The following is a 20,402-nucleotide window of genomic DNA, read 5'->3' on the forward strand; positions in this document are numbered from 1 at the left end:
ACAAGAGAGGCATTGTAAATAATATGAAGGTGTTGGAAATGTAAGTTCTTTTTAAAAAAAATTTTTTTAATGTTTATTTATTTTTGAAGGAGAGAGACAGAGTGTGAGAGGGGGAGGAAGAGAGAGAGAGGGAGACCCAGGATCCGAAGCAGGCTCCAGGTTCCGAGCTGTCAGCACAGAGCCCGAAGCGGGGCTGGAACTCATGAACCCGCCAGATCATGACCTGAGCCGAGGTCGGGACGCTTAACCGACTGAGCCCCCCAGACGCCCGGAAATGTAAGTTCTAATTTAAACAGCACACTTATGAATTCTTTGGGTATCTGATGATGCGTTGGAGAATTGTCACAAAGAAACGTTCGACTGGGGTTAACAAGGGAACCAGGGAGTCATTGAATTTTTGGCCAGTTTGCCTGTTTGAGATTTAGTTAACGTGAAAGAGCAACAGAGACAGAAAGACAGTGTTTCAAACTATCTTGCTTGTTAATTAATGACATTTTTCTATTCATATTTTTTTTCTTATGAAAATCATGTTTTTTTTCAAGGCTGTATGAAGAAAAGTATTAAAAATGAGCTTAGATTCTTGGAAAGGACTAATGGTACGCTTTAACCACAGAGGCACGTTGGCAAACTCATTGAAAATAAACAAAAGAAAACAAGAAAACAAAAAAGGGGCACCTGGGTGGCTCCGTCAGTTAAGCGTCCAACTTCAGCTCCGGTGGTAATCTCACAAATCATGGGTTCCAGCCCCACATCGGGCTCTGTGTTGACAGCTCAGAGCACTGAGACTGCTTGGGATTCTGTGTCTCCCTCTCTCTCTGCCCCTCCCCCACTCACTCTGTAAATAAACATTTAAAAGAATTTAAAAAAAGAAAACAAGCAAATTCACTATTTAAATTAAAGCTATTTAAAAATATCTTCTATATATTTTTTCTGATTGCAGGAATACTGAGAATATATGTAATAGCCTGAAAAATGGTCCTTGGGAGGCACTTTTTATGGAATCGTCATTATTTCTACAAGAAATAATTCAGTCACCTTAAAAATATAAGAAAAATGGTGAAATCATGATTTATTCATGCAATCTTTCATTTATTAAAAAAAATGATTGAAGTCCAGTATGTGTCTAGCAAGTGCCATTCATGCCTGTTTGAATTGCTCTAGCATAGCGTGTGTCTCTCAATATTAAGTATTTCATTCTTTCCTTTTCATCTATTTCCGTCAAAAGATATGTCACAGCCACTTGCTCCTCAGCTGGTATCATATTTTCTTTATTGCTGGCTATACTGTTGATAAATATTAAATGGTTCCAACCCAGAGTCAGGACTTAGAGTGAGACAAATGAATTACTCATCTTGTGTGCAAACAGCTCAATAATGAAGATAGTAAGATTTTTATGCAGTATTTAAAAAATGCAAATTCCACCATAAAAAAACCCAGAATTCTATTTATTTATTTTTCCAAGTTTGTTTTAAGGAATTCCAGTTGGCTAACATACACGTAATATTAGTTTCAAGTATAGAATTTAGTGATTCAACCCCCCACCCCCTTCCAAAAAAAAAAACCCGGAATTTTAAATAAAGACAGGATTCTATCTTACAATTGTGTAATTCACCTCACTTGCTTGGATTCCAGCCTGGCTATTTCAAACCATCAAGCAGATGAGTTACTCCAGGAAAAGAAATGCATCCCCTCTAAGCTCACCTTTTGCATCTTCTACATAAGATGTCTGTGCATCTTTGTTTATGACATGAGCGAGTATGACCATTAATATTATTCCTTTTCACTCTACAAAGTAACCTGATCTGTTAAATTATATGTTAAGCTTATTCATAAAAGCTTAGAATTACTTTAAAATGTACTATAGGAAGCTGATTAGATAAATGAATTTATTTTTACAACACTCATTCGAATCCACACCATGCTCAGTCAATATTTCCCATGAGGACTTGTCATTTTTCTTTTTTTCAGGAAAACCTGTTGAGATTTAACTGCATTAGACCATGGAAAATATGAACAACGTCACTGAATTTGTTCTGTTGGGACTTTCCCAGAACAAGAAAATTAAAAACTTGTGCTTTCTACTATTCTTATTTTGTTACATAGCTATTTGGATGGGAAACTTGCTCATAATGATTTCTATCACATGCAGCCCGCTAATTGACCAACCCATGTATTTCTTCCTTAATAACCTTGCGCTCTCAGATCTGTGTTATACGTCAACAGTGACACCCAAGCTAGTCACCGACTTGCTGGCAGAAAGTAACATGATTTCTTATACTAGCTGTATGGCACAGCTTTTTGCCATGCATTTCTTTGGGGGGATTGAAATCTTTATCCTCACAGCGATGGCCTATGACCGCTACGTGGCCATCTGCAAGCCCCTGCACTATACCATCATCATGAACACGCAGAGGTGTTATACCATAGTCACTGCTAGCTGTACCGGGGCATTTCTGCATTCTTTTTTCCAGTGTCTCCTTACCATCAATTTACCTTTCTGTGGCCCCAATGAAATAGATCACTACTTCTGTGATGTGTATCCTTTGCTGAAACTGGCCTGCACAGACACTTACCGAGTTGGGATCCTAGTGGTTGCCAACTCAGGCATGATGGGCTTGGTGACCTTTGTGGTCTTGGTGCTGTCTTACTTGTTGATATTGTACACCATCAGGGCTTACCCTGCAGAGAGCCGCACCAAAGCACTTTCCACCTGTAGTTCCCACATCACAGTTGTTGTTCTGTTCTTTGTGCCTGTTCTCTTCATTTACATTAGACCAACCACAACTTTCCCGGAAGACAAAGTGTTTGCTCTCTTCTACACCATCATTGCCCCCATGTTTAACCCTCTCATTTACACATTCAGAAACGTGGAGATGAAGACTGCCTTGAGAAAAGTGTGGTGCCAGAAACTATGTTTTATTGGAAGGCAAATCATCTGAAAGGCATTTTCCCTCCTCATTACATATCTTACTTATGTGACATTCATTGTCTTGAAAAACCATGAACTCCGCTCTAAGAAAAATAAGCATAGACATCGGTGTCAGTGATATTCTCTCTACTCAAGTTCATTAAACCATGAATTTTTCTCTAGGAAATATAAGCATAGACATTGGGGTGACTGCATTAATATAATAATTTACCTTGAAATACTTTCTTTTTTCTTTATTGTTTCTTATTTTTATTTTTCCCTTGTAATCTGAGTCCTCATTTCCTTGCTGAAATTCTTTGATATACTTTTCCTTTGGATTCTGTCCATAAGTGGCTAACTGAAAGTCCCCTTTTCTAATCTCCCTATTCTTTGGATTCATGAATGAAATCTTCAGATGGACATAAACCGTAATCCTATTAATCATCACAGACATAAATGGTCCTCCCTGTGTTCTCATCAAAAAGGAGCATCAGAAACTTAGAATCATGTTTTCCACTTAGCTCTTTAGTTTCCATATTCATTGCAACAATTTAAAAAGCAAATACTATTAAGTAGGGTCTAAGGAATAAAAGCATTATTTATGTAAGTAATAATGGTTGTATAAAAACCCGAAGAGTTTTTCTAAAATGACTTAATTAGATCATTTAAAAATCACAGCATTTTAATAATTACAGAAATATTTGCTATAAAAATCCTCTTTATATTGTAATAAAAAAGTAGTATTGGTAATAAATAAGGTAGCTATATAACTCATTCTCCAAACTGAGCCTCATTTGAGTGTAAAATGGCGGTCTACTGATACTTGTGCTGACACAGCAGACATAAAATGAGATTGCACCAGGTGAGTAGGATGTTTGGCTACTTTTAAATGTCTGAGAAGTATGGATGCCTTAGAAAGGCTAGTCGCAGTTACACTGTAGACTCTCCACTTAATATTACTTGGGGCCAATGTGACTGTAAAAACCAATATAAATTCTGGCATTGAAACTACTTGTTTCAACATGCTTAATTTATTTAATTTAAGAATATGCTTAAATTTATTTTTTCCATTGCCATCAGAACGAAAACTATAAATTTCCAATTTCTATAGAGCATCTATAGCTCTGGATATCCATTGATGTCTGTAGAATTGAAAAGTTCTTCAAATAATTGAAGTAAATAACTGTTTTTATCTTAATTATTCAATGAGGTCAGACACATTGGACATCATGAAAGTGGAACAAACATTATATTGCACAGCTTAGGGGGGAAATGAACAGAGACTGAATATATAAACAAATACATAAATAGAGAAGCAAAAAAAAAGTCATAGCACAGTGTACAATGAAAAATTTTAGGGAGTTCAAATGGAAAGATATGATTGGTTATTAACCAACTTGAATTTAAATAAGTAAATTTAAAATAAACTCTAATTCTCTGAAAAAAAAATGACTGGAGAGCTGTCTCCAGAAAGGGCATGTTTGTAAAGGTATTAAAATTTTGGGGCGCCTGGGTGGCTCAGTCGGTTGAGCAGCCGACTTCGGCTCAGGTCATGATCTCGCGGTCTGTGAGTTCGAGCCCCGCGTCGGGCTCTGTGCTGACAGCTCAGAGCCTGGAGCCTGTTTCAGATTCCGTGTCTCCTTCTCTCTCTGACCCTCCCCCATTCATGCTCTGTCTCTCTCTGTCCCCAAAATAAACTAACTTAAAAAATAAAAAAATAAAAATTAAAAAATTATTTTAAGAGCATTGTTACTAGAGCAATTGATAAACTAACTGGGTCTTTAGTGAAATTCTTATGCAGCCTACATCATGACACATGTCAGTTTATACGACTTCATTAAAGGTAACTCTTGGAGTAGTAAGACAACTATTAACAAATGCTTTATTTTTAACACTTGATTTTGGTTTAAACTCTTAAATTTATTGTCTAATGAAAATTACTTGTGATTATATGTAACTAGTATTACAAAGTAAAATAATAACAGAGATGACAATTATGATTCAAGTGGTGTCTTATAACACTCTAAATGAAAAAGAAAATACGACGTTAGCAACATAATTAAGCATGTGAATGAATAATATCTTCCTACATGAGAGACCCTGGAAAGACAACTAGTCTTTCCTCCTCTTTTTCTTCTTCTGTAAAATGGAGATAATAGTAACTGCCTCATAAGGTAATTGTAAAAATGGAAGGATATGAGTATTGTTCTTAGAAAAGAAACTGCTCAAAATAATTTTTATTGTTGTTATTATCCCCTAGCATCTGTAAATTAATTTCTGTGGAACATTCAAATTAAAACATTTCAACATAAATATTTGATTTTATACTTTGAAATTTTTATTTTAGAATTATAAGCATAATGATTTTTGTGACTTATGTCCATACATGTGTAAGTAACATTATAATAAAGCATGATTTCAGTCAACACAAGTTATTTTTGAGGATCTTTTTCTTAAAAAGCTCTAAAACTGAGGCTCCTTGGTGGCTCAGTCAGTGAAGCGTCAGACTAGATTTTGGCTCAGGTCTGTAACTCACAGTTCATGAGTTCGAGCCCCACATCAGGCTCCACGCTGGCAGTGTGGAGCCTGATGGGGATTCTCTCTCTCTCTCTCTCTCTCTCTTCCCTCCTCAGTTCTCCCTGTCTGTCTCTCTCTCTCAGTAAATAAATAAACTTTTTTTTTTAAAAAAGCTCTAAAACTTTAATTTTTAATTAATTATCTAATTATTGGCTTTATTTTACAGGTGAGTAAACTGAAATTTAGAGGTTAAAAGTTTTCTAAGCATCAAACTGGAACCTAAAAAGGCAATTACATAGTTTGGGAAAGAAAAGACTTTTGGGGTGCCTGGGTGGCTCAGTCAGTTAAGAGTCCTCCTTTGGCTCTGGTCATGATCTCACGGTTCATGAGCTCGAGCCCTGTGTCAAGCTCTATGCTGACAGCTCAGAGCCTGGAACCTGTTTCAGATTCTGTGTCTCCTTCTCTCTCTTTCACTCTCTCTGAGCCTATTTCAGATTCTGTGTCTCCTCTCTCTCTCTCTCTCTCTCTCTCTCTCTCTGTCTCAAAAAGAAATACATATTATAAAATTTTTAAAAAAAGAAAAAGAAAAATAAATTCTCGTATAAATTGATATCAACAGTCAAAGTTTATCAGGCTTGCCAGCAAGAGGGAAATTTTCACACTAGCCAGATCAAGATTTCACTTTTTTTTGTCTTTTTTTTTGATGTTTATTTATTTTTGGAGAGAGTGTGAGTGGGGGGAGGGTCAGAGAAGGGGACAGAGGATCCAGGACCCGTAGCAGGTTCTGCGTTGACAGCAGCAAGCCTCATGCAGGGCTGGAACTCATGACCATGAGATGGTGATCTGAGCTGAGATCGTGACCTGCACCAAAGTCAGATGCTTAACCGATGCAACCACCCAGGTGCCCAAGAGTTCACTCTTGATGGTGTCATGTATAAAAGAAAAGGTAGAAGGGGTGCCTGGGTGGCTCAGTCAGTTGAGCATGGGACTCTTGGCCTCAGCTCAGGTCTTGATCTCAGGGTCGTGAATTTAAGCCCTGTGTTGGGTTCCACACTAGGTTTGAAGCCTACTTAAAAAGAAAAAAAAAGAAAAGGAAAGGAAAGGAAGGGAAAGGAAAGGACAAGGAAAAGAAAAGAAAAGAAAAGAAAAGAAAAGAAAAGAAAAGAAAAGAAAAGAAAAAAAAGAAAAGAGAAAAAGTAGAAGACGGAGTCAGATAAGATTTTCAGACTAGATACAACTGAGGAATGCCTTGTTTAAACAAAACAAAACAAAACAAAACAAAACAAAACAAAACACCACATAGTTGGATGAGTGAATCCAACTTCTCCAAAGATGCACTTCTTTCCATTAACTTTCATCAGAGAACTGCTTAAACATTCCATTCCCGTGTACTTGCTGACTCACTCTATCATCTATTTATCATTTATCCATCATCTTTCTCTCTCTTTTTCCTATCAGCATCCCCTATCTATCCCATCAGTAAACCTGCTCTATATTTTATATGAAATATTATTTTAGGATTATTTTAAACTTGAATTTAGATAGCAAGTGAAAATCTTTTACTTTGAAAAGGTCCTTAGTTTGGAGAGATTTATATTTTCTTCCTTCCTGAAGTACAAGTAGTTGTGGTTACTCCTTGATTATATATATTTTATGTCAAACCAGTTAAAATAGCATGGATTCAGCCATACCAATCATTGCTACCCATACACATTTTGGAGTGTCTTGTCTGGATGATTGGATCCAGGGTAGAATCCTGTCTGGTCTGGATGAAGCCAGAATATTTAGAAGTAGAAAAATAAGCAGAGAAGGTACATATCAGAAGTATCTAATGTCTAAGTAGGTCATTAAGCCATGAAGGCGGTTCCTATAAGGGATGAGAAGCAGAGCTATGTGACAAGATATTTATAAATTCATTCAATAAATATTTATTGAGCTCCTATATGTGATATAGACTTTGCTGGCTACTAGGAAATTAGCAGTAAAATAAATACGATATGCCCTTACTTTCATGGAACTTAAAATTTAGCGAAGCATGAAAACAAGGGAAGCACACCCAGAAAGGAATATGAAAGAGTAATCCACTGATGGCGTTTTGCTGTTTAAGGCTTGCCTTTTGCATGTTGTGACTGAATTTTCCATTGGCAAAGAATCAGAGAAAGGGGGTGTGTGATGAGAAGATACCCATTTACATTTAAAGATGACGAGCCTTCAAATCATTGACTTCCCTTTCCAAAACCTTGCACCGCACCAAACTTTCCTTATGGCATTTTTCATCTCTGTGTTTCTAAGTGTGTAGATAAGAGGATTGAGCATGGGGACAATAATTGTGTAGAAGAGTGTGAACACTTTATCTTCCGGTAAAGTTGTGGCAGGTCGAATGTAAACAAAGATGACAGGTGCAAAAAACAGGATCACAACCGTGATGTGGGAGCTGCAGGTGGAAAGGGCCTTGTGGCGGTTCTCTGCAGAATATGCTCTTACATTGCATAATATCATGAAGTAGGAAGCCATCAAAACCACGAAGATCCCCAGTCCCATCAGGCCGGAATTGGCAATGACTAAGAAACCAATTTTGTGTGTATCAGTGCAGGCCAGTTTCAATAAAGGATATACATCGCAGAAATAGTGATCTATTTCATTGGGGCCACAGAATGGCAGAAAAATTGCAAGAAGAAACAGGCCAATGGAATGCAGAAACCCACCTGCACATGATGCTCCGAGAATTGAGTTACATCGTTGTCTACTCATGAGGATGGCATAATGGAGTGGTTTGCAGATGGCCACATAGCGGTCGTAGGCCATTCCTGTGATGATGCAGACCTCGACCCCCCCAAAGAAGTGTGTGGTGAACAGCTGTGTCATGCAGTTATGATAGGAAATGACCTTCTTCCCTGTCAGTAAGTCAGTCATTAGTTTGGGTGTCACAGTGGAGGTGTAGAGGAGGTCTGAGAGGGCAAGGTAATTAAGGAAGAAGTACATGGGCTGGTTAATTAGCTGACTGTAGGTGATAGAAGCCATAATAATCAGATTCCCCAACCAGATAGTGAGGTAACAGAGTAAGAAAAATAAAAAGCAGAGGATCTGGACTCTCTTACTCTTAGAAAGTCCCAGGAGAATAAATTCAGTAACATTATTCCTATTTTCCATGATCCGATGCTCCAGAAAGGTATCTGAGAGGACAAAAGTAATGAAGCAAATAATTGATGAGACAATGGAAATCTAATACTCAATTAAAATGTCCTAATGCATATTTTAAGACCTTAGCCATTTGGAGATCCACTGAAATCACTCATTCATTTAACAAAATCCCTTTAAATATCTAGTGTCAATACTCGTCCCAGAACTTTGGATAGCATGGTGAATTAAACAAAGTCCGAGTTTTTGTGTAGTTTACATCCTTTTGTGAGAAGACAGGAAATTATGCTCCCTAAGAATAAAAGGGGGATATCTAATAGTGTTAAGTATTTATTCAAGTACTAAGTCAAAGTATACGTATTAATGTAAATAGTGTTACGTGTTAATTCCATCAATGTTAAGTGAACAATTTTAGGATGTAAACTGGAGAATTTACTTGAACAGATGGTTTCTAATGAGGTCACAAAAACAGTGGAGGGCATGTGAGTGATTTATACAATGCTGGGCATATAATCAATGTTAAATAGATACTAACTAAAAAAAACTGGGGTCGCTTGGGTGGCTCAGTCAGTCAAGTGTTCTACTTCAGCTTAGGTTAGGTCATCATCTCACGGCTTGTGAGTTTGAGCCCCGCCTCTGGCTCTGTGCTGACAGCTGAGAGCTTGGAGTCAGCTTCGGATTCTGGGTCTCCCTCTTCCTCTGCCCCTCCCCTTGTGCTCTGTCTCTCAAAAATGAATAAACATTTTAAAAAATTAAAAAAAAAAAAGAAACAACTGGCAAGTACACAGTTTGCTAGAGGCTTAAAGGAATAACAATACAGGACTAGAAATAACCATTAATCCACTAATCAAGTAATTCATGATAGAACTAAAGAGGAAGTTATTTTTCTAATTTGCCCTATAGTTTTGAGGGGTTTATAAGAGAAAATAAGTATAGAAATTATTCCATGAAATTTTTATATTACTTGAGTTCTTTGTAGCATAATGTAGCTACTGTTCTGTTTTTCCTATTTCTTTCTCTTGCAGGATTATAAGAAAACCAACCTTACTTTTAAAATTTTCTTGTTGTTTCAATAATTTTTATTTTATTCTTTTAAATGTTTATTTATTTATTTATTTAGAGAGAGAGAGAGAGAGATATAGGGAGCACCCGAGCAGGGCAGGGGAGGGCAGAGAGAGAGGGAGAGAGAGAATCCCAAGCAGGCTCCATGCTGTCAATGCAGAGCCTGATGTGCGGCTCAATCTCATGAACCATGAGATCAGGACATGAGCCAAAATCGGGTTGGATGCTTAACCAACTGAGCCACCCAGACGTCTCTGGGTCAGTAATTTTTAAATGAATTAAAACATGTTTACACATCACTGATATCTTCTACTTTTCTGTTAAATTGGATGTATTCTACTACAAGAGAAATTAAACTTAGTAATTAAGAGCCATGTAGTTGAAAAATATTAACTTTAGAATTAATACTTAGGAGTCAACGGTGCTTCCTTATAAGAAATATATATCCAAAGTGCAAACATTCTTTAGTTTATATCAAGTTATGTTATATCCAAGATAAATTAATTTAAATATTTAAGTAAATTATTGACAATGGCTATTTCATGATAATTACACTACACAGATTTTAGTTTTCCAATTTATACTTTTTTTATTGCCCAAAACTTTTACCATGAACCTCTATTCATTTTTAGAAAAAGATATATTTTATAAATAAGTGTATTTTATATATCTAATGTTTATGATGTAAGTGAATTTGAAAGTGTCTTTGTAAATTTATCCTTTTAGCCTGTCCATTTATCCTTTAAATGTAGTTTAAAATATTGAAGGATTATGCCCACTAGATTCTGGAAGCCCACTTAGATTTTTATAGGAAACTGAGGCCAGGGGTCACACTGAAAATTATTTATCCTTAAGTGAGAATTTATTGAGAAACAAAAATGTTTTGATTTTTATCAGGTTTTTTTTTAGTTGAACGATAACACCCACAAATTTGCTAAATAAAAGGAATGTTTCAATTCTGTGTCAATAATACCAAAGATCTTGCAATGTCAGACAAAGAAATAAGGATTCAGAAAATGCTAAAGCATTACACAATTTTAAATACTGTTGTCACAAGACTGTGACTCAGCATGGGATGAAGAAATGATATGAGGGGCGCCTGGGTGGCTCAGTCGGTTAAATGACCGACTTCGGCTCAGGTCATGATCTCACGGTTTGTGAGTTCAAGCCCTGCGTTGGGCTCTGTGCCGACGGCTTGGAGCCTGGAGCCTGCTTTGGATTCTGTGTCTCCCTCTCTCTCTCTGCCCCTCCCAAGCTCATGCTCAGTTTCTCTCTATCTCTCAATAATGAATAAACATTTAAAAAAATTAAAAAAAAGAAATGATAGGAAGATCAATGTAAATTTCTTTTGAATAACTCCATATTTTTTCTACTTATCAACCCCTTCAAAATAAGCAGTGTTTCAGAAACGTTATTTGAATTGCCTTTTTTCAGGTGATCAATTATGGTTGCCTAAGTTGGAAATATACAAAAACGTGGGCTCCTTTAATTTCAAAATACGTCCTCAAACACAATACTTTAAAATAATGGAGTTGCTTTCCTCCATCATTTTCTTCCTTACCTTCTTAGAGAATCTGCCCACACAAGTGGCATGATTCTAGAAAATGATTTCTTCATATTCTGTCAAATAGAAGCAGTTATACGACATTCCAGGTAATTATCTGGCAAGTGCACTGTACCAATAGATCTTTCCCCATTCTGTTAATTGCTTATTCCCTACAAATCAGACTCCCATCCATACAATAAAGAAGTTGGATTAGATAATCTTTGAAGATTAGATAATCTTTGCTCCCCTGACTTTGACTGTATGACTCCTGATTCATCAGTAGTTTGGGGAAGACATCTGTCTGCCTCCCTCATGCCTTCCCTGCTCCATTGGATAAATTGAAACTACAGAAAATATAGTATTAACAAGTTCACTACCATTTCTGTGCCTCAGTTTCCTTCTCTGTAAAATTGAAGTAACAATAATACCTCCTTATAGGGTGACATTTTGAAATAATAAAGTTAATAAGTGGGAAATTTCTTAGAGCAGTTTCTGGAAAGTATTAGACGTTTAATAACTGTTAGCCACCTTCCACAATGACTGAACGTAAGATCAAAGCCCTGGAGAAAAATGTAAGTAGACCAGATCAGAAACTGTTATCTGAGACTATCCCTGCCTTCACAATATTAGGAATAACAAACTTTGGAGATGGACCCTAGTTCTTAACATAGCTCTGATACTTAAATGCAAGATTCTTCACTTCCTTGAACATTTTCTTCCTTCTTCCATAAAATGAACATTGCAGTGCCTAACTTACAGAATTACGGAGAAAGTCAAGTAAAATAATGCATATGAAGCTCAATGTTAAAAAACATACTAGTTGCTCCTGTTTCCTCCTTGCAACTTCCTGTAGTGTTATAAACATAGGAGATACTCAGGATATTCAAGTGGTAGGAGATCCCACTAATTAAGAAGTTAAGTTCTAGAGCTATATAAAATAAGATATAGGACTTGGCTCCAAAATTCATGGAAAAATCTTGGGAAAAATATGTAACCTCATTTCCTTCATTCACAAAATGAGTAATACTGTAACTCTGAGGTCTATTGTAAAGATTTGATGAGTTTATTTATGTAAAAGCTTAGTACAGAACCTGGTATGTAAAAATTAGATATTTGATGAATATTGTTAGCATTAATATTTTCATTTTTGCCATTTCAGTGGACATAAATATAAATTAAGAATAATAAGTCAGATTATGATTCTTATTACAAATTGTGAATAGCTTATTAAAAGCACATATTTCAACACGGGTAAATGAAGGTTAAGTAGATAAGACATAGCATAGTTTCCCTGCCATAAACAATCTGTTTTTTTTCTTACCTGAGGGCTGGGGTTTCTCACATCAGGATTAACATTCCCATAACATTAAATACAAAATCTTTCCCAGCTTGTCAGCTGACCTTCAACTCAGAAACCTGAAGGTCAACTTCTCGCTCACTACAGTCATTTAATGCTTCTATTTTCTTTCCTTTGGATTCATCAACCTTCTCTAAATTAGATGGATGTTCAATTCCCCTTTCACCTCAAAAAAATGTCTATATTAAACCTGGACAAAAAGAAATGTACCCCTTAGATATTATACAATGGAGCAGGTTGATTGAAAATTTTGCCATACACTTTTGCTTCTTCAGTCTTAGAATCATATGGGTATTTTAGTGTTTAATCATTTTATATTCAGCTCCTTTACTGAACTTCTGTCCAGGGACCTCCTAAGCCAGTAAACCCCTCTCCATATTCAATTATCCTTGACTATGGAATATCAAGGGATAATGAATAACTACATTCATGATATTCTAAATGAGGCCAAACAGATAAACCCACAAATACTTTGATAGCTGTTGAGGATGCGGCACTAATGACTAGAGCATCCGACACGCATATCTTCAGCCCACATAGCTACCGTGTGTTATAGATGGAAAACAAGGCGGAACTTTCCCCAGATCGTAGAGGTTGTATTTTCAATGGTTATGGAAGTTTTCCCATGCAAAGATTTCTTAAAAACATCAGATACAAATTGCATTTGGAACGACTGGCGTATTCTTTTGAAGTAGAATGACTGGCCTCTTTATGAGCTGGATTTAACTTACCAGCTGCTTCACTCAACAGACAGATTTCTTGTAAGCTGAGGCTTCACGCCTAAGATAAAATTGGAAGAGAAAAAAATTAACGTTGCTTTGCAATAATAAATCTTAATTGCATACAGTCTTATGAAGGAACTCTTGTGATATATCAACAAGAGATACCATTGTAAACTGAGCCAGATTTGAGATCTTTGCAAATTATTTTTTCATTTCTGAAAAAGAAATGTGTCTCTCTGACATTCATCTTACCTTCTAAAAACTTACATATATACTAAGTATATATATACTTTTCGATATTTATATATTAATGTATTTTTATATATTATATATAATGTATATATACATTATATATACGTTATATATATATATTTGATATAGATATCAAATTGGTATTTAAAGCAAATTTTGAGAAAACATGTTATATAGAATAGCTCTCAACATCTCTGAGGGTTTACAAGTTTCCCATCAGTATACTTTGCCACAAATATAAACCATTGCTTAAGTTTCTCTCTCGTAACAAAGTTAATAATTATATTCCCCTAATGCATAGTATCCAAAGCACTGAGATTAGATGTGGGACACGGGACTAGAAGGAAACGTCGAATGCAATGTTCGTATGTCAGTACAGGGCAGAAGTGGGTGACTGAGGGAATAGGAGAGCTAAAATGAGAAGCACCAGAGAACCTTATGACCCAGATTAAAAGTACAGACTGTAGACCAAGGTTAAAGAGTTATTTTTTTTCCCCCAGGAAAACAAGCCTATTAAGGTGTTGGGATTTCTAACTGATGCTTGGAAAAGACTCCTTTCCTTTGCCACTATTCTTTCATGAAGCTTGTCTGCTCCCATGGGTTCTGTTGCTTGGTGTGCATGTAGCTTAGAAGTTTATCTCTGTATGACAACCTCCTTTATTAAATTAAATTCTTTTATATTGTTATATATGATTAAAATTTCACATGTGTATTTTTGAAAACACAGAAGAATATTATAATAAATAAGATGTTTTCCTCAATTTCTTCATTTAAAAAATATTTACTGTCACCGGGGTACCTGGGCGACTCGGTTGGTTGAGTGTTCAACTTTGGCGCTGGTCATGATCTCATAATTCATGAGTTCAAGCCCCATATGGGGTTTACTACTGTCAGTACAGAGCCTGCTTAGGATCCTCTGTCCCTGTCTCTCTGTCCCTCCCTGCTTTCACCCTCTCAAAAATATTATGGAAAGAGCCTAAATGTCCATCAAATGATGAATGGATAAAAAAGATGTGGTTTATACATACAATGGAATACTACTTGACAATGAGAAAGAATGAAATCCTGCCATTTGCAACAACGTGGATGGAACTGGAAGGTATTATGCTGAGTAAAATAAGTCAGTCAGAGAAGGACAGATATCATATGGCTTCACTCACATGTGGATCTTGAGAAACTTAAGAGAGGACTGTGGGGGAAGAGAAGGAGAAAAAAAATAGTTACAAACAGAGAGGGAGAGAGGCAAACCATAAGAGACTCTTAAATACAGACAACAAACTGAGGGTCGATGGCGGGAAGGGGGGTGGAGGAGAGAGGAAATAGGTGATGGGCATTGAGGAGGGCACTTGTTGGGATGAGCACTGGGTGTTGTATGTAATTAAGCTAATTTGACAATTATATTCATAATAAATTAAAAAAAACATATATGTTTACTGTCACCTACATCTAAAAAGTGTGAGTTGGATAAAATTCAGTATAAAGAATGCATATATTGGTGGACAAGACAGTCTCTGACTTTAAGGAGGCTAGAGACTAAAAGAAGAGGCAGATAATAAACCAGACAAATATATGATTACAAACAGCATATTCAAAAGCAAAGAACAGGGAACTGCTAGTCTTTTTTTTAAACATATGGAAACTTTATTAAACAGTAAATCTTTGACTTTTCTATGTTATTTGACTACTGCAACTTGGTTGTCTCTTGAATTTGCATTGAAGTAATTCTACAAGACAATTGTATTTTCTCATCTTTTTTACATCTAAAAAGTCTTGTCTTTCTATCTGTTCTAAACCTGCAAAGACACGATTAAATTAACAAAAAATTTACTTTCTCCTTACCATCTGCCTGAAAGCTTAATAGAAATTGTCATTATTATTGAAATTGTTTTAAACAGCATATGTCTATGAATGCATCTATTTTTATAGATTGTTTTTTTACATTTTAACAATATTTTAAGACATCTGCATGCTCCAAATATTAATGTTCATGTTTTCTTCCTCATTTCAAGAAAGTTACATTCAGTGGGAAATTCCTCTAATCTATTTGTGTTCTGAAAGTAATAAAAGAAAGAGTTACAATTGTATTAGTATGTCCTAATTTCTATTTTTGAAATATTAATTATAAACTATACTATGTAGGAAACAGGTGTATGTTTGGGAGAAAGTGGGAGGCTCTAAACTCAGACTGCCTGGTTTCTTTCTTTCTTTCTTTCCTTTTTTTTTTTTAAATTTATTTATCTATTTTGAGAGAGAAACAGAGCATGAGCAATGGATGGGAAGAGAGCGAGAGAGACAGAGAGAGACAGAGAGAGACAGAGAGAGAATCCCAAGCAGGCTTTGTGCTGCCAGCATGGAGCCTGATACAGGGTGTGACCCCATAAGCCAGGAGATCAAGACCATAGCCAAAGTCAAGAGCCAGACACCCCTCAGACTGCCTGGGTTTAAAGATCACACATTCTACTTGTTCTGAGAGACTTTACTGTAGGCTTAAAATAATAAATGGATTTGACATCATAGTAAAATATTTTAAAACTCTACAATACGCAGAGGCTGGTAAACATAGCCTACATTTGTATCACCCCAGACTCCTTGATGATAGGATTAAATTCTCAGTTTCTTCCAGTTTATTTCAACACTCTAAGTTTACCAGGTGTTACATTGTTAAAACGCCTTCCTTGTTTGCCAATTTAGCCTGTAGTCTCTTCCTTTCAAGCTGAAAGTTTCCTGGAGAACATTTTAAATATGTCCATATGCTCCACCCGTAAAAAAGGCCTTTTATAAAATTACAATATTAGGCTTTCAGCCCAGAAACAATTTATCTCATACGTAGCTTTATTTATTTTTTATTTTTTATTTGTTGAGAGAGAGAAACAGAGTACTAGCAGGGGAGGGGCGGGGGGGGGGGGGGTACACAGAATCTGAAGTAGGCTCCAGGCTCTGAGCTCTTTGCACAGACCCTAAGGCAGGGCTCGAACTCACAAACCGCAAGATCATGACCTGAGCTGAAGTTGGATGCTTAACCAACTAAGCCACCCAGGCACCCATAACTTTCTCTAAAGCAACCAATAGCTGCAATGATTTCATGAAGCATGCCCCAAACTGGGAATTAAAGATAAATTGTTTGCTATTAATTTAGTAAGATAGATGCTAAAATTCTGCAAGACAGCTTGATTCATCTATAAAATGGAGTAGATTATACTTCTATAAAATGGAAAATGGGAAAAATGGTAAAAATATCTAGAATTAATAAGAAAATTGGTAAGGTAGCTAAATCTAAGATATGTATACACATAATAAATAGATTGTATTTAATCTAGGAATAAAAATAGAGAAATAGAAAAATTATTCACAATAATGAGAAAACAATGTTATTTACAAATACATTTTACTAAGAAACTCTGGATCAATAGGAATAAAATCACATGACCTTAAGTAAAGCCATATAATAAACACTGACAGAATCAGATCTCAAAGATTTAGATCAGGAGATATCATCAAAATAGCCATTTCCTGAATTAATATATAAATGTAATTACGTTTTCCATTAAAATCCAAGGATATTTTTGTTTTCGTTTTTTTTTTTTTAATTTTTTTTTCAATGTTTATTTATTTTTTGGGACAGAGAGAGACAGAGCATGAACGGGGGAGGGGCAGAGAGAGAGGGAGACACAGAATCAGAAACAGGCTCCAGGCTCCGAGCCATCAGCCCAGAGCCTGACGCGGGGCTCGAACTCACGGACCGTGAGATCGTGACCTGGCTGAAGTCGGACGCTTAACCGACTGCGCCACCCAGGCGCCCCTATTTTTATTTTCGTTTTGATAACATAATCCTAAGGTTTCTGAAGAAGGATAAGTGCTCAAACAGGGGCAAAACCCAAAAACAAAAAACCCCAAACCCAGATCTCTATTAGTTGAAATTTCCCTCAGTTAATTGGGAACTATTCCCAACTGTTAATAGAAAACAGGTTAGGAACTTAAGCAAGTATTTCTTTTTTTTTTTTTTTTAATTTTTTTTTCAACGTTTATTTATTTTTGGGACAGAGAGAGACAGAGCATGAACGGGGGAGGGGCAGAGAGAGAGGGAGACACAGAATCCGAAACAGGCTCCAGGCTCTGAGCTGTCAGCCCAGAGCCTGACGCGGGGCTCGAACTCCCGGACCGCAAGATCGTGACCTGGCTGAAGTCAGATGCTTAACCGACTACGCCACCCAGGCGCCCCAAGTATTTCTTAATGTAGTAATAAGTTAATAAAAACAGCATATGCGCACAAAGATCGTATTTAAAACCACGATATAGTTGATTGAACGATGTAGTTGCTGATGTAGTTGGGACCCACAATCCTTCTAGATTCTTGCTCCACCATGTTTTTTGTGAAGCACTTGTCCCTCTGGTTGCAAAACGGCTGCTCCCCCTATAGCTTTGGAAGATGCCATCTCTATTTACAGGCTAATAAAAAAGTTTAAGTTCAACAAGGTATAATACATTTGTCATAAATCCCATAGATTTGAAGCTGGCCCTAACTGGAAGGCTCACTGAGTCGAATAGTGGTTTTCATAATATGGACGTCAAATAATGTGCAATTTACACATGAATCAATATATTTTGTTTCTAAACATGAAAACAAAATAAGTCCACTCTGTGAGGAAAAAAAACCAAAACAGCACCAGTGGGGCACCTGGGTTGCTCAGTCGGTTGAGCATCCGACTTCAGCTCAGGTCATGATCTCACACTCCGTGAGTTCAAGCCCTGCATCGGGCTCTGTGCTGACACCTCAGAGCCTGGAGCCTGTTTCCGATTCTGTGTCTCCCTCTCTCTCTGCCCCTCCCCCACTCATGCTCTGTCTCTCTCTGTCTCAAAAATAAATACACGTTAAAAAGAAATTTTTTTAACAAAAATAAAAAAAAAAACCAGCACCAAAGACAAGCTGTGTTAACTTTTGACAACTGTTCAGTCGTATTCATGATGGATACTGTAGAAGAGAATTTTAGGGGCTAATATGTAATTACATATACACATACACACAGCCCTCACATTCTATTGAACATTTTTTCTCAGCTATTCTGTCTGTGTGAGCATTTGCATATTTTTCTTTTTTCCCTTTTTAATTGTAATGGCTTTGCAACAGTTCTCTCCTTGTCTGTTTGGTTTTGTCCTAGAAACTTGAGGGTTGGGAGTTTCTTTCCCATAAATGTGAAGATATAAAAACTGCTTCTCTGTGAGTTTATAGCTCTTGGCTCATCCCCCAGAGACCATATATTTCAAAATGAACTTAAAAAAAACACATTTATTTTGTTTTTAGAGAAGAGGTGTGAGTGGGGGAGAGGGGCAGAAGGAGAGAGAAAGAATCCCAAGCAGCCTCCATGCTCAGTGCAGAGCCATACGCAGGACTTGATCTCATGACTCTGGGATCACGACTTGAGCATAAATCAAGAGTTGGACACTCAACTGACTGAGCCACCCAGGTCCCCTGAAATGAACCTTTAACTGGCTATACTTTCTAAGCATCTGACAGGAAAGCTCACAGTAGCATCTGAAGAAGAGTGTTTTTGTATAGACTTCACAGACCCAGGTGACACAGGAATGAAATGAAAAGGGAACTGACTTGTGTAATTTTCAACTACCCAGAAAATGTTTCATTCTGCTCTTCATCCTTGAAAGGAGTTTATGTCATAACCATCCGTATGATCCATATAACTCAGCATCTTCATAGAAATGCCAATTCAAGGCTATTAAAAGACTCTTCATGGATTTACTAGATTGTTCTTAAAAATCAAAAGGTTTTAGCTAATATTTCTGAAGGATTCTAACAGATAAAGGATATTGTCTGAAAAGATGCCATGGTCATCCCATCCCAGACTGTGTTTTAAAAAAAGTAAAAAAAAAAACCATGATGTCAAGTCACAACAAAGAAGTTTTCAGATGTGTTACAATGGAATTCTTTTGCTTTTAATTTATATTTATACATATGTATATATGTATGTATGTATGTATGTATTTTTGAATACACTGGCTAAAATCCAGTTTGAAAACCTCATGTCATACCCGGGGGATGTGTTTGGTGATGGGGGAAATGCATAAGTGTAAAACTCTTTTCTTTTTGCTTGTTTATTTATTTAGGGCACATGAGCAGGGAAGGGGCAGAGACAGAGGGAGAGAGAGAATCCCCAGCAGGCTCTGTGCTGCCAGTGCAGAGCCCGACATGGGGCTCCATTCCACAAATTGTGAGATCATTACCTGAGCCGAAATCAAGAGTTGGATGCTTAACCGACTGAGCCACCCAGGTACCCCCAATTTTTTTTCTTTAAATAGGCCTAGCCTATCAGGAACCAACAATAGCATGCAGCTTGCTTGTTTGGTTGTACAATTAAATACTCGCTTTTGCTTGGAGGCTACATTATGCTACGAAGTATTTTAATATCAGTAACAGTATATACTATGAAGTGCATTTCTGTTAGAAATTAGCATGATGATATACATATTAAAAACACCCAAAACAAACCATAAGTGAGCAAGAGTTAAAACATAACATTTATAAATAGCAAAACCACCAAATAAAGTATATATTGTATAGATTTACTTATGAACAAATACATTGTGCATCTAGGGACAAAAAAATGTGTTTTATATCACATAACATCTGAACATTAGAAATGAAGATACTTATAATCCTCTAAAAGCCTTGTCGTTTTCCCCCACTTAACATTCCCTTAAATGTATATACATTAAAACAGTGATATTGGCAAAACTATCACCTCTTTAAGTGTAATGTTTTCACTTCCCCAGCAGGGTACATTGGCCTGTAGAACAGTAAGTAAGAGAGCAGACACTTGTTCTAATTATAGTCTTATGTTCATGTTTCAGGAAGGAAGAAGGGGAAAGGAAAGAAAACAAAAGTGTCAA

The 20,402-nt window shown here is 36.5% G+C and overlaps 2 protein-coding genes across 3 annotated transcripts; one reads left to right on the forward strand and one right to left on the reverse strand.

Annotated features, from left to right (window-relative positions):
• Nucleotides 1-2,000: 2,000 nt before the first annotated feature.
• LOC101094878 (olfactory receptor 4P4-like) lies at nucleotides 2,001-5,419 on the forward strand. 2 transcript variants are annotated; one of them, XM_045038149.1, is made up of 2 exons: nucleotides 2,001-2,913; nucleotides 5,400-5,419. In XM_045038149.1, the coding sequence occupies exons 1-2, from the start codon at nucleotides 2,001-2,003 to the stop codon at nucleotides 5,417-5,419; spliced, it is 933 nt and encodes a 310-aa protein (XP_044894084.1). The 2 variants fall into 2 exon arrangements, with proteins under 2 accessions (XP_044894084.1, XP_003993363.2); XM_003993314.3 differs by lacking the exon at nucleotides 5,400-5,419 and having other exon boundaries at nucleotides 2,001-2,994.
• Nucleotides 5,420-7,636: 2,217 nt separating this feature from the next.
• Nucleotides 7,637-8,575, reverse strand: LOC101095131 (olfactory receptor 4P4-like). The gene has a single exon (XM_003993315.2). It carries the CDS (start codon nucleotides 8,573-8,575, stop codon nucleotides 7,637-7,639), a length of 939 nt encoding a protein of 312 aa, XP_003993364.2.
• Between the last annotated feature and the right edge of the window lie 11,827 nt (nucleotides 8,576-20,402).

This window comes from Felis catus, chromosome D1, assembly GCF_018350175.1.
Source record: "Felis catus isolate Fca126 chromosome D1, F.catus_Fca126_mat1.0, whole genome shotgun sequence".
NCBI lineage: Eukaryota > Metazoa > Chordata > Mammalia > Carnivora > Felidae > Felis > Felis catus.